At 39.4% G+C, this 15,109-nt stretch overlaps 1 protein-coding gene across 1 annotated transcript in view; it reads left to right on the top strand.

The window, feature by feature from the left end:
- ROS1 (ROS proto-oncogene 1, receptor tyrosine kinase) overlaps positions 1–15,109 on the top strand; it is a gene marked incomplete at its 3' end in the record, with an annotated part of 63,460 nt that overhangs the window by 39,484 nt on the left and 8,867 nt on the right. Inside the window, exons 30-38 of the mRNA XM_029087054.1 lie at positions 3,066–3,298; positions 5,882–6,058; positions 7,074–7,248; positions 7,717–7,834; positions 9,918–10,105; positions 10,725–10,814; positions 11,532–11,667; positions 12,080–12,242; positions 12,509–12,573. Coding sequence (XP_028942887.1) covers positions 3,066–3,298; positions 5,882–6,058; positions 7,074–7,248; positions 7,717–7,834; positions 9,918–10,105; positions 10,725–10,814; positions 11,532–11,667; positions 12,080–12,242; positions 12,509–12,573 — 1,345 coding nt within the window. The remainder of the gene's footprint in view (positions 1–3,065; positions 3,299–5,881; positions 6,059–7,073; positions 7,249–7,716; positions 7,835–9,917; positions 10,106–10,724; positions 10,815–11,531; positions 11,668–12,079; positions 12,243–12,508; positions 12,574–15,109) is intronic.

Here is a 15,109-nt window from a genome sequence, read left to right as displayed (position 1 = left end):
AAAACTTAAAATAATACTAATATTAAAGTAGTAGTAATAATGATAACAGCAACAAAATATACAAATAGGTGATACACAGTGCAACTGCTCACCACCTGCTGACCAAACCCAGCCTGTTCCCAGATAATGATCCTGGAGGAGCGACAATCCCGAACCGAAACCGCAATCCCGGAAGAACGAGAGCCTGAGTGAAAGCCAGAGAGAGACAAAAGAGGAAGAGACCCTCACTAATATACTGGACATGACAGGATATGATATGGAATATCCCATTGGCATATCGAAATGCCAATTTAGCTTTTTTAAATATTCCTCCCCCCCTTAGATCTTGTGCTTGTGGACTAACAAAGCACAAAGTCCTTCACTTCCAGTGACAAAAATGAGAACATTGGTATGTTATCAGTGTTTCTCTCATAACAAGTCCCGGGCTGAAAAGCAAAATGTAGCACTATTCTAGCTACTGAAAAAGAAACCCAGTTGTGTTTCAGCTAAAAACCAGGACAATTCCCCATCCCTGGAAACATTCAAGGTCAGGCAGGATGGGACTCTGAGCAACCTGATCTAGTTGAAGATGTCCCTGCTTATTGCTGGGGAGTTGGACTAGATGACCTTTAAAGGTCCCTTCCAACCCAAACCATCCCTTGGTTCTATGAAAAGATAAAAGAAAGTGTGATCAAGAGCATCTAAATCTTTTAGAGCCTGCTATTTGAGCTGTGGTTTATTATTTGAAAGTGTCCCTATACATCTATAGTATATCTAGTTTATAAAGCCAGTTTTCACCTCACATATTACACAATGTTTCCCCTTCTCTCTCTTTACCTCTGATTGGCTTCTGGCTGCTTCAGAAGGCACTGAAGCAACTGGAATTGAAATAAGAGCAGCTACAACTGTTTTTTTCTTACTTGTCTCAACGTCTCTTTCTCTTGATCAACTGTGCCCAAGGAAATATTTTATCCAGAATAGCTGGAAACAAGTACATGCTAGGGCTACTGATTCCTTTTCTTCTTCTCTTGAGAATGCACTCTGGTTTCTTCAAAGGCTCATCCATAGAAAAAGTAACCTCTCTTTTTGCCACCATTGTCCACAGGAGAGCATCACATGTGAGCTGCCAGTGGTTCCTCTTATGCACAGATCATTCCTTGTTTCTTGTCCTGGGTGCAGTCACATTTCTCCCCTTAAGAAACCTCTGTTTAAGATGAACCTCTTCTTATCTTTTGCATGAAAGTAGAACAAGAGGTGCAGACACACTGCCACTCTTCTTTTGGGATTCAGAGGTGCTATACTTTGGAAATTCTCTTCCAACGACGCCATTTTTTTTCTCTTAACAGTCAGATCTTTTAGCATCTGCAGCATCAAACAAAAAGGCTCTCATCCTATGTAGATCTCTCTATGTTATGAGCATATTGCTAAGGAGTCTATGGCAAAAAAATAAGAAAAGCTGATCTATGATCAGTAGATTTCAGTTATTTTCATGGGAATCCACACCAGTATTGTAAAATTTGTATGACACACTTACTGAATAAGACTGAATACTACTGGGATGTGTCCAGAATTCACACTGTTGCTTCTTTGTGTGGTAAACTGAGCCATCCTGTAGCAAAGTATACCCTTTCAGTGGTGAAATGTAAAGGTAACATATGAAAGGGGAGACTGGGTTGCTCCACTGAAATGGAATTTTTCAGTATCAAGTTAAAATGAAACCTGAAACTCAGAATAAGCTTGCTCTAGTTGGGGCAAAACAAAATGTCAGGATCAAAATAAAATCCTAGACAAAAAAACCCACCAACAACCAAAATACCAAAAAACACACCAGTCCCTAAACCCTGAGTATTTTTAGTATGTATTTGTATCAGCATTTAGAGCTTTTCACAATTTGTTGAACAATTTCCAACTAGCTGTAAACGGAATGTATATGTGTCGTGGCACTTACTTAAATTCTCAATTACATGAATTTAACTGCTAGTTTAAATTGTAATCAGATGCTGCTAGAGGCTCTTGAAGTGTGTACACTATTTCACACCGCTGAAGCTGCATTAATTCCCTCTGTCTTTCCTTCAATTCTGTAATGAAATTAAAGAAACTTGGATTGATCTGTACTTTCCAACAAATAAGATAGAAGGAATGAAAAAAAGAAGACAAGTTGGAAAAATTAATGCATTACTCTTGCCACAGAGTGTCACTCTTACTCCATGTATGTTTTAGTTAGTGAAATGAGAAATTTGTCTTCTTTACTAGTGTAGCTTCTGCATATTTCACTTAAAAATTTTGCAGTCTTGCTACTAGAGCATAAGTTACAGCATACCTACTCATCATTCTGATATGTTGGGAACATAGACAGTGTAATGACTTGTTAACTTTTTACCTAACTGGACAGTTCAATAGGAAAAAAGAGTTTTTAATGCAGAGTTGAGGCATGACACATATAATTTCAAAGTCTGTGACCTCAAAGCTTCAAAGGAAGGGTTGATTTTCCCAGAACAATTAGTGAGTAACCAGCTGGCATGGACATCAGACCAGCAATCCAGTTTCTTACTTACACAGCTCAGCCAGACCAGGTATTTCTGAGCGAAACTGTAAATGTTGGCAAACGATGCTGAGTTTTGGGTTTCCTTCCTTCAGACTTTTCTCTTCAAGAAAAGACTTTCTAATTGGAATAGTGCATGGGTAGTTTTTCTAGTGCATATGCAAGTAGGCACCATACTAAACTCATATCTGAGACCCTGACTAGGAAACTAAGAGAGAGTAGAAATTCAGTGATATGACTATAAATGTAGAGGTATAGGATATCAGCTGGGACTTCTTTTGTCTGCTTGCATGGTAGGATAGCCAAGGGGATACTAAAAAAGTCCCTCAAATATTTTGAACTTGTCTGCAGCTGTCTGACTATACTAGAATATGAGCTTTACACATGTAGAATATCAGTCTTGTAAATGGATTGTATTCATATGCTTATAACCTTTTTTTTCTCAGTGATGTTTCTTGACTTCTCTAAAAATAAAACAAACAAACAAACAAGCCTCTAGTGAGGTCTGTACCTAAAAGGAGTTTAATTTTTCTTTCTGTTTCAGTACCAGAGGCAGTTGATTCCATTAAGACAGTGGTTTTGTCTGACACCACCATCAACATATCTTGGAATGAACCTTTGAAGCCAAATGGACCTCTAGATTCCATCCGCTATCAAATCTCTGTCAATTTATTACCTCCTGTCCCAGCAACACCCTTGCGAAAAAATGAATTTCCAAATGGGACTCTTGCCTGGTCTGTCAGTGGGCTCCAATCTGGAACAAACAATTTATTCAGGGTATAATTATATGCATCTTTATCTGTTTGTCCATCTTGCAAACCTTTAGACTGCTTTTCTGTAAAGCTATATGTGTGTTCTGAAAACGAGAGTTCAAAACTTGGCAGACTTCTCTCTGTCCTTTAGTCTTAAGGAAAATTAAACATCGTAGTTTATTCCTACATAGGTTGTTCAGATTAAATCCTTAGAACTGAGATCTTCTCTGTTTGGGGAGCACATCACAGATCTTAAGAGTAAATAGGAATTTCTGCTGCAATGCTGCTATTACTGCCCTGATACTTCATGCAACATGCTAAGAGAGGGTCAAGAGATGGGTAACCTCTGTTCTCAAAGGAGGATACCTGGAACTGTGACCCACTTGTGAAGGACTTGGTGTAGTGCAATAAACAGGGCTATGTGAATGCAAATGGGTCATGGCCAAAAGATAAAGGCTTTTCTCAGGAAAGCAACATATCTGAAACTTTCATAAAGGGGAAACCTCTATATTTTATATCAATGGCTGAGCAGACTCAGCCATTTTGACAATTGCTGCTTTTCCTTGAATAAATAACTTTTCATTTAGAAAAAAATATAAATTATTAGCCTGATTGATAAACCAAAACGTATCTGACATATCCATAGAGATATAGGTGATGACTGAATTAATAGTTGGCGTATTCTGTCTTCAAGCAGTCACATTTTAAATAAAAGTATACTATAAAATATGCATGCAAAGCTCACAACAAGAACAATATATCAATATTGACCCTTTAACAAATGCAGAGGACTAACAATGACTTAAAAATGCAAGTAGGAGCTTGGCTATTTGGTGGCCTCTGAAGATAATTTCTGTAGGCAAGAGTATTGAAGGGTGGTTGCAAACCCTCTGATTTTGGTTTTCATTGAAATATGTTGCCGCCAGTGCAATAGAAGAGGTAGTTTCTTGCACTGTCCAAGCAAGACACACACAGAGGAAGATAGGAAATATAATAATAGACCAGCTCCAGGTTAGCTAGCAGAAGCAGCAGAATGAGGTATCCATCCATCAGAAGCTGTGGTTCACATAGACTCCCACATCAACATCGCATGAAAAGTTTGGCAGCTGATGTAGTTATGCTGGACTATGCACAGTGAGAATTGAAGCACAGACACATCAGCCCCCTTGCTACCCCTGCTGTCAGATTCAGACAGCAAGGCTTTTTGGACAGCCAGGGCAGAGAGAGCACCATCCTGAAGTAATGGCAGTATTACCTGCCTGAGCACATGTGACATTGCTGTAAGAATGAGCAGAAAAGGCTGACTTAATATGGAGCTAAAATCAAGAAAGTGGAGGAACCCAAGGAGTTCAAAGTACCAAGGACTAAAAAGGCAGTTGGGAAGGCTCTTTTTGCATGCTGAAGAGGAACACAAAAGGAAGAATAGGTTGCAGCATCTATTGCTTTTTTTTGGTTTAGTTTTTAGGAACAGGAGACCTGTGACTAGATATTTAACACAACTGCATAAAGCCAATGGTAGCACAACAGATCAGGAGCAGGAAAGATCAAATTAAAGAACATTTATATAGGTTATATATATTTAAGTCAGCAGCATCTGCTGGCCTTAAACTACAAAAGGAGATGGCTAAAAACAGTCTATGAACGTTCACGATTATCTTCTGTTACTTTTGGAAGAGTGGAAGTCCCATAGAACTAGCAAAAAAAAGGTCCCACAGTTTCAAAAAGGAAATTGCAGATCAATTTGTGTAGCTTCAGTACCTGAAGTTATTTTGAGGACATATACAGTTAGGTATTATTAGGGCTATATTAGGACAAAATGGTAACCAGTTGGTATACAAGCACCTAGAGGATAACAGAGGAATAAAAACGTCCAGTGTGGATTTGTAAGAATAAAACACACTGCTTCTTCCTTTACAGATGAAGGGTTGAAAGGAAAACAGTAAATTATGTATCTGGATAGCAGGACTATCACCAGAGTGACATTTTCAAAAGCAACCAAGTAAACATGTTGACTGCAGCATACACACTGGGTGCATCACAAATACAGCCAGAGAGTGTTTCTCACATTTCCTGCATGGGCTGGGAGGACATTCAGCTGATGAATGGAGGGGATCTGTTCTGGCCTTAATTTGTTTTGTGCTATTGTTAATGATCTGGATGATATAATAGGGAATACCATCTATATATATGTGTGTGTAAGTATTCACACCCAAACATAAGTCATATTTGATTGTGGAAGGCAGTGTGCTAAGGCACCTCTTCACCTTGTGTTGTTGTGATTTTAAACCACTGCCCAGCATGTGATGTGACATCTGCGTGCCTGTGTAAGAGCTTGTGGCATTTCAGAAAGGTCTAGAAAGAGAAGTCTTAGTAGAAAGATGGAATGAGAAAGTAAGAAGAATCTCTGAGGAAAGGGACTCTAGTCCATGAACTTCCAGTCTGAAGATGTGTAATGCTGCAGCTGTGAGGCTCAAAATTTCTACACATATATCTGTATTGCCTGAATATTGTCTTGTTTGAAAACAACTAGTCTTCCAAACACTCAGAGTTGCTAAAGCCACCTTTCCAACTGATCTGATACTGTACAGTTCATTTGTGTCCTTACTAGGTTCTTACTTTTCATCCTGATGAGAACTGGTTTTCTGAAAGTGTCCCTGTTATTGCAAAAACTTTTGAGACTCCACCTGCACCTGTCAACATAGTTCCCAGAAATACCAGTTTCCAGCTAGAATGGAGAGCTCCTCTGCAAGTCAATGAAACCAGCTTCTGGTTTGAGCTGCATAAGGTAAAAATACCCCTTAGTTTTTTTCCAGATCAGAGCAAATTTGTGCCACTCTGTCCTGGTGAGCAGGACAGGATGGCAGGATGTATATGAAGAGTCTCAGTGGTTAATTTGGGCAGGATGACATCAGCCTTAGTGGCTCAGAAGGGGCAGGATGAAGGCTGTGTTTGCCAGGAGCAAGGAGGACTGCAGCTGCAACATTTAATACTCCATAGTGCCAAAGGACATCCTGGATGACCCCACCAGAATTCCTCTAGGGTCTCCTGTTTCAGTAGAGTCCCCTCCCTTTTTCCTCACTGCCCTCCTCCAACCTGGCTAGTAACTACAAATCCTATGTCTACTCTGCTCAAGAAAGAAAAGAAAGCGGTTTCCAGCATTGAGGATTACCTACCACCTAGAACTTTATTTTCCTGTGAGAGAGGTTAGGAGAAAATGCCAGAAAGAAAAATGGATCCAGTAGTGCAGACTGTAGAAGTAAGTGCTGCAGTGACAGCAGCATGGATGGAAGCTTCAGGTTTTAATGTCTGGACCACTAGACACAGAAAATGTCATGTGCTAGACTAGATCACATGGATTCCTTAATATAGACAATTGGATTTATTAGGCCTACACCAAACATTTCCCATCTGCCCTAAAACAAACGTCATAGCACAATTCCACTAAACCACCTCCCTTCAATTGCGTCATGGCAAGCTGAACTCATGGGCACATCACGGTGATCCAGAAATATAAGCTGCACAGAGATAAGCAAGGAGAAGGCTCCTTTTGGCTGTGCAAAGGGGTCACTTAATCTGCTGTCCCTTGTGGCTGCCAAGACTTGGAGGTCTCCTGAAAACAGGGGAAAAAACTAAGTTTTGTGTCCTTGGTCTCTAAGAGGACAAAGTCCCATGATTGAAATAGCACGTGCATAATCTCTCCCCTACAAGGTGACAAAGTACTTAATATACCCAGGAATAGAACTGTGACACATTTTCAGCAGAGCAAGAAAGTTGACCATGATGATATTTTATTTTTCTAGTGGCAAACAAAAAGTGACTGGTTTTCTCCTGCAAGCACTACGTGCACATTAAATCTTGTTTACACGTGCAACCTCACAGGAACGCTCCCTTCAACCAACTACTTTGTAAGAGTAACAGTAGTTTATGTTACAGGAGTGAAAAGCACTTCCTCTTCAACAAGCTTTAAAACTACAGGTAAGTGCTTTTTGCATCATAACAAGATTTTAAGACTGTTTTAAGGACATGGATAATAAACCAAAATATTGTGTAAAATTTAGCAGGCAATTTTCAAGCCAATAGTTGTGCATGTTTGAAAAATACATTAGACAGCATCATATCTGCAAAAGTAATAGGAGAAAAGAAATGAGGTTCACTTCCAAGTAGAAATGAGGAAAAGTGTGAGGGAAACTGAAATTAAATGCCTCATGTGAACTCATAACTACTGGCAAAAGGTTGTATGTGAATGAAAATTTTGAAATTTGTCCATCACAAAGAGAAGGACAAAGATTAATTCTCCATGGGGATTATTGATCTAGATCCTCAGTTCTTTTGTATATCTAAACACCTGTGTGCATGTCTAAATTTTGCTCTTTGCCCATTAGCCCTTTATCTTGCTATTAACATGTTTTAAGAATTCTGTTTCTTCCTCCTGTTTGACCAAAGCTGGTGTTCCCAGTAATCCAGGAGTTCCAAAAAGAGCAGAAGACACTAGGAACTCTGTACAGTGGGAAATGGCTGATGACAATGGAAGCAACCTGACCTACTACATCTTAGAAAGCAGGTAAGGTGCGTGTGCAGGTACCCTTCTGGTAGGGAACAGCCCAGAACAAATCTATTTGTGCACAGGAGTTTTCAGTTTGGCTCTGATGGAAGATGGAAATATTAATCATGCAAATGGCCCTTCTCATAGGGTATTTTTCTTGGGTAAAATAAGTAGGTAACATTTCCAGAAATTCCTGGAAATCTTAGAAGAAAATATACACTAACAATTATCTCCAGACCAACCGTGAAATACTGGGATATATTTGGATATTTGTTGGTGAATTAGAATATTTTGAGATATTTTTAAATCACAAATTTCAAACATGTAGCATGTATTTTGGGCTAAAATATATGTAGAGATATCTTTGTGTTCAGAGGACTCATGAACAGGCATTATAAAGTTGCCAGAAAGAATCATGAAGTATTCCCACCAACATGGGATGACTAAATAATTAGTGCTCTGCCATCAAATACAAATTGCCTGGACGATGCATGTCACACTCATAAGTTATCTATAGAGTGCCAATTCACGCTTCTTCCTGCACTGGCATTGGAAGGGCTGAATGGGCGGGTTGGAGTATATTGCTGTGGGCAGTGACTTTGAAACTTCTCATTTTTCGACCATGACTCTGGAGGGGTCTGTTTAAGGTGGTAAGTGCAAGGCTTAATTAATGTATTTCTTTAAAACTGAGGAGGGTCCATCTTCTGAGATATCCCTATGACATTTTTTGAAATCAGGAGTGATGGGGGGAAGCAATTTTTAAACTCGGCTGTTATTTCTTTTTCCTCAGTTAACTCAGTGCTTATGTAAGCTAAGCACTGACAGGGCTGTGGAGCCAGGCATACTTTACCTATATAAGTTTTCACCCAGACATATTTTCCTGGTGCTGTAAGCTTCCTCCACACAGTTCTGTGAGTGTATAGTGGCACTGACCTGCATGTTATGAGACCACAATAATTTTGATATGCCAACAGCCAGTTTGTACCTGGCTTGCTGTGGATCGGTAAATAAAGGACAGTCCCATCGCCTGTGTCAGGATTGTGCTTTAGCCACCATGTTCTCCAGGCTCCAGCTTCTTATTCGTCTCTGGAATCATAATGCATTACTGAGTTTTTTTTTTTGTTGTTGTTTTTTTAATTAAATAACCATTTCTTCTGCAATTTGAATGTGTACACATTGATATTTTTGATTGAATTTTGCTTCAGGTCTCATGGTGCTATTATGCCAAGTAGAAAAATGTTAGGTCAGTTTCATAGTATTCCAGAAAATATTTGCATAGTCCTTTGAGATAATCCCTATTTTTCATACAGCCCTGGTAGGGGCATGTACACACCAAGGACATGAACATAGAGTTTTCCCATGTCTTTTTGGTTTACAAGTGTTTGACTTTTCTGTGTTAAAATGTGTTGGGAGAATGAATGACATGCTCATGAAGGTCATTTCACATTAAATATTACAGTCTTTTGTGATATTAAATGATATTTAAGATATGGCCTTTCAAGTTTAAATGCATGGTCTTCTTTTGGTTGGTGAATAATCAGCTCTGAATTTATTGTGAGCAATCAATCTCAGTCCAATGGGGAAAGGAAGAAATATACCCAGCAGTCAGCAGATACTATGGGAAACTGGCTAGCTAAAGAATTGGGTCTTCACTGCCAATGATTTCCTTCCTGTTTAGCTTGTGAAACCTGATGCACAAGAGCCACTGAATTACTCTGGGCCCAGGAAAGCAAAAACCTCTAACAGGACACAAAAATAAATGTTTATTTTTTTCTGAAAGCTAAATAAGAAAGTTTTGAAATCTTGGCTGTGAACTGTACACTGAAACAGGTGGAAGAGTACTGGAGCTTTTTATGATTAAAACGTTCTAGCATTTCATTTCCAATGCCAAGCTAAAGATGTGTGGCTCCTAGCATTGCTGAAAAGGCATGGGACAATTTTCTGCTCCGCAGCCAAAACCCCATGACCAGATTGAGCTTTCCTGCAGGCAGAGGGATGTTGTGATGGCCAGGGAACTGAAGAGAAGAATGGAGGGGGAAGCAATAAACAACCTTCACTGCATTAATGACATACCTGTGTTATTTTGCTGTGCCTATTGCAGGAAGAAGCCTGACAACACTAGCAAAGTGAAGTCCTTGTGGGAGGTGGTTTACAATGGCTCCTGTACCAGTATTTGTATGTGGAAGGCCAAGAACTTAGAAGGAACTTTCCAGTTCAGAGCAGCAGCTGCAAATATGCTAGGCCTTGGTGAATATAGTGATACAAGCAAAGATATAATTTTGAGTGAAGGTATGTCCTTCACTTTCTTACTCTGTTAATCGAGTTTTTTATTCAGAATAATCATACCAATTTATGAAGAGAGGCCTGCTATTTTAATAATGATATTGCTGCACAGTTAAAGTAATGCGTCTAAGAGGTAATAAATGCTGACGTTTACATGTTGACTGCAGCTGCTAGTGCTCAGCCAGGCTCTTTTGCATGGAACAGTGGGCCTGAAATTTGGTTCTGCTCATTATGGTACGATTCTTGATATAAAGGAAAGCTCCTGCACTGGGTAAGGATGTGAGGATTACTTCTTGCCTTCAGCCAGAACGTTGGACCTGCACGCTGTAGGTGTTTTTGAAAATCTCACTGGTCAACTCACTATTCAGAGGTCAGAGAGTTCAGCATTTTCTCTTTCTGTGTACACAGTAGGTCATCACCACAGGAATGGCCCAGAGCTGGGAGGGGCCATTGGGTCTGACCAAATATAGACATCTACATACAGCCTACAAGAGAGATTTGTATAAAGGAAGACATTTACATAGCAGGCAGTTCAAGGGTTCTCTCAGGTTTGCTCAGCTCCATCAGGACAGGGTGATATGGTTTGTATACAGTCATTAACCAATTTTCCCCTTCTATTTAACAGATTCTATGATCTCAGACACTGTCATTGCCATTGCTGCCGTGATTGGAGTTGTTGTGCTGGGCTTGACTGTGGTCATGCTACTTGGTTTTGGTATGTGGCTGAGTTTTTTGCATATCCTTGGTTCACCAAGCCTCGGTAAAAGGCATTTCAGATGGTGGGAGATGATCAACCTTCAGGTTTAGGGAAGTGCTGAACAATACCCAGAGTGAGAGCTGGCAGGAATTTGTATATATTCTCATCCTTTGGGGCCCTAGAGATAGCTGGTTATGTTTTCAGTTTCAAGGACAGGAGACCAATTCACTCCATCCTCAGGTACCACTGTTGATTTCCTGCAGGGAGAGCACTGGAATGCTGAGGGAACTCTGATGTTCCTATGTATCTTTATAAAAACTTGTAGCTTATAATTCTCAAGTTGGGCACTGCATTTATTCTCCAAAGGGTCCCATTTTTTCCCTCATAATCTCTGTCCCTGGAGAAAGGAAGTAGAGATTACTTTGAAATGTAGATGTCAATGTGTGATAGTCCTGCCCTCTCACTCCTCACCCTTTCCCTAGGATATAGCAGTAGCTCTTCAGGCTTGGATCTTTCCACATACAGAAGCGGATGCTTGTCTGATTTCTCAGCTCAAGGAGCAGTTTTCTGTGTTTTGTGGGAAAAAGATGGTGGCCAGATGGAAATGTCTTGCTTACATGAGCTGCTGGAGGATCATGTTGAAGAGAATAACAAAAAACCTGTAGCCTTTCAGCCTGCTCGCATGCTGGGATTCTCTCATAGTGAAACATCTGATGATCTGCTTTTCTGTTCCAGCATGGCACCGAAGATGGAAATCTGAAAAACAGGCCTTACCTGGACAGATAGTGTTTATCAAGGAAGATAAAGAATTAGCTCAACTCAGGGGGATGGCTGAGATAGTGGGACTAGCCAATGCCTGTTATGCCATAAGGTATGTCCTTGGAACAAATGTGTTTTCAGGACAAAAACATCTAAGGACTTCCCCGGACTGTGCTTTTCATCAGTGCACTCATCCCTGACACCTCAAGGTGGAGTTAAGGGCTGCATTTGCACTGCAGGGCAGGTCTGCTCTGAAGTATGCCCTGCCATGTTGGCTCCCTGGTGTCCACCCTGGCCTGGATTGCCCCTACCCCACCCAGCACACTCACATTGGCAAGAAATGCAAGTGCACAGAAAGAAGATGACTTGATGTTTTTCAATAGCCTCCAAAACATCCAGTCTTCACCTGAGGTTCCCTTAAATGTACCTGTTAAGACAGATAGATAGTACCAGAGTAATTTGAAAAAGAATTTTAATAACATTTTAAACATTCTTAATAAGTGACTAGTATTGATGTTTTGTAGCACTCTTCCTTCTCAAGCAGAGATTGAATCATTGCCAGCTTTCCCTCGGGACAAACTGAATTTACACAAACTGTTAGGAAGCGGAGCATTTGGAGAGGTGTATGAAGGGACTGCAGTAGATATCCTGGCAGAGGGAAGTGGAGAATCCAAAGTAGCAGTTAAGGTAATCTCAGCTGTATATTTCTCTGGCAACAGAATGAGACGGGCAGAGCAATCTGGCTCAGAGGTTATACCACAGAAACAGGTGTTGACAGATTTGGGTATTTCCTTGCAGTATTTCTTGAAAGTCACTTAAATCTCCTTGTAATGATTGCTGGAAAATAATGTGTATTTAAGGCCATGTCTACATGTGATTGCTTTACTTAAACCCTATATGATAATGGCGTTGGTGACCTAAGTATTATTACACTTTTGCTTTCTGTTGGGTAGACTTTGAAGAAGGGGGCAACAGACCATGAGAAGAGTGATTTCTTGAAGGAGGCACACTTAATGAGGTAGGGATGGCTCTGCCATTGGGCACCCTTCAAAGCCAGTATCATGTGAGGGTGGTGGCTTTCAAGAGGAGTAAAAGCAACACTTTCTTCTAAACAAATTACTGTGGCATTTTGGGGGTGTTTTCCTGTTTTTGCTAAAAAAATAAATCACTACTGATAAATCTTATGAAAATAAAGCTATAAAACTAATTAGCAAAATTTAAGACACAAATTTCAAATTTAGTATGGTCATATAGTGGATTTACTGTGGTTTGGACTAATGTATTTCAGTATCTTTGTTCCCCTAAAACTAAATTAGTTTTTAAAGGCACTTGGGCAACAACTGGCCAATCCCACTTTACCAAAATTAACATATCAAAACAAGCTGATGTCTTGAAGTTTCGATTTACTGTAGAAATAGTTTATTAAACGTGCATGCTTACCACTAGAGGCTGCCACATACCTCTTCTATTGAGGTAGACTTAAAAAAATAACGCATGTTACCAGTGCAAGAATTTCACACAGAAACATCTGTGTGTCAGCTAGAAATCTGGTTTTCCAGAGTCTCCACACAAACAAGTAGAAGTTCATCTTAAGTTTTCAGCTGGTAACGTAAGTCTGAGAATGTGGTTTAGCTTTCAGGTGCACTTCTGCACTTCTCTGACTTCTATTTCATGAGTGCAGAATTAGAAGCAGCTTTTGAAAAATGAAGGATTTCATGTCCTGTACAGAAAGCATAGTATTATTGAATTTGAAATTGGTTTTCATGGCATTCTTTTCTTGTTTATGTATTTTTAAAGTAATATCTTGCATTTTTTGCCTAATGTTTTCCACACACTGTACACTGAATGAGGCAAGAGGCTTGTGAAAACCAAAATGGAATTACATCATTAAAGTGTAAATTCATGACAAAGAGTACGTGTCGTGTGTAAACTTCCTGTAATCTATCTTCAGTCTATCTGGCAGTCATAAGCCTAGCTAACATCACTTTTCTGTGTAGTATGGAAATTATATGTGCCCATGGTTAAAGTTTTTGAAGCTTCCCTAATTCTGCTTTCTTTTTGCACCTAATAATCCAAAACTGTAAATCCTGGAAAAACATATAATTGGAAATTATTACATTTAAATGTAAACACTGATGTGGGTCCATGTATACACCAATACAATGAGATGTACAAACATAGAGAATAGAAAAGTTTAAATATTATATATTCCCAATAGTTTTTAAACAACAATAAAAAATAGTGTTTTATATGCTTTAAATATTTAAATTTTTTAATGTGAAAAAAAAATCATTTAGTTCCCCTGTGGAGGGCTTAATGATTTTTCTTGATGTTTATCCGTAAGGTCTCATAAATGAAACCAAGGGCAGAAAGGAAAAATGAGTAGACCTAATTGTTTACACACCTTGATGTTACATATTTAAATGCAACTTTTATTTTGCCTGCCTTTTTGGATGTTTATTAAAATTTGGATTGTAGTGTTATGCATATTGTTCCAGTTAAGCAAGGACTATTTGTTTCTTCTGGTATTGCTATGCAGCAGTTGGAAAATTGAGTTGCCCGTATTTCAAAAAATCATTTGATACTGATTATTGGTGAGCCATTTGTGTACAAATATATGCAGAAAATTCTTGGGTGTATCCCACCACTTGGGAAGTAGGAAATGACAGGTCAATGGAGAAAGGGCTGTGTGAGCTGTAAGGAAAGTGCCAGGTGCTCCTTCCCCTCTTTTTGTTCTGGAGAGTGCCTCTGATTGAGAGGTATGTGCTGGGAGCTGGGGTGAACTGTCAAACTCAAAATCACATTTTTTGCTAGAGTCTTTGGTCACACCTAAGATTATGTGAATTGAAAGAGTTTAGAAGGAAAACATCCCTCTGTTTTATTTGTTTATTTACACTAGTGCCTTTATCAGCACTTTGGACACCACCAGCTTCCCCACTAGTCAAGCTTCTCCAACGTCTGGTGGAAGTCCTTTCACACAGCAATGCGAAGAGAAAACCATTTGCTAACACAAGAAATGTGATTGTAAAAACATGGGCATCCACAGAGGCAATAAATAGTCTTCACTCTTTAAAAAGTTCTGTATCTGAGAGTGCTGATTGCTCTGTGGTAATCCCTATCTTTTTGGGGACACGCAGGAAATTGCTAGCCTATCTGCAGGTATTCCTTGTGCATATTTTGTTTCTCCTGAAAATTTACTGTGAGAAACAGTTCTCCTCTGAGTTGTGAAAATAATATATTGCACCTTCTGCTTTTACCTTTCTCTGTGTATTTCTCTGAATCAGCAGTGCCATTGTGAATATAGTAGTAAAAGTACTCTATTAAAATAATGTAGATCCCTTTAATATACAGGTGGCAATTCATGTTATTCCTAGATGAGATTGCCACTTAGCCACCTTTCTTTGCTTCCTGGAAATATGATGAAGTGTACTTTTAACACACACGCATTCATTAGAGTCCCCGTCAAAGTACAGTGTAAGCCTGTCTTTTGAAAGGTTGTCCACGAACTCTCTCCATGACTGAGCAAATCCAGGCACCATGAGTTATTAAATCAT

This window comes from Antrostomus carolinensis, unplaced genomic scaffold (assembly GCF_000700745.2).
Source record: "Antrostomus carolinensis isolate BGI_N321 unplaced genomic scaffold, ASM70074v2 scaffold15239, whole genome shotgun sequence".
NCBI classification, from domain to species: Eukaryota; Metazoa; Chordata; class Aves; order Caprimulgiformes; family Caprimulgidae; genus Antrostomus; species Antrostomus carolinensis.
The sequence above is the reverse complement of the archived record's forward strand: the minus strand, read 5'-3'. Positions and strand labels throughout refer to the sequence as shown.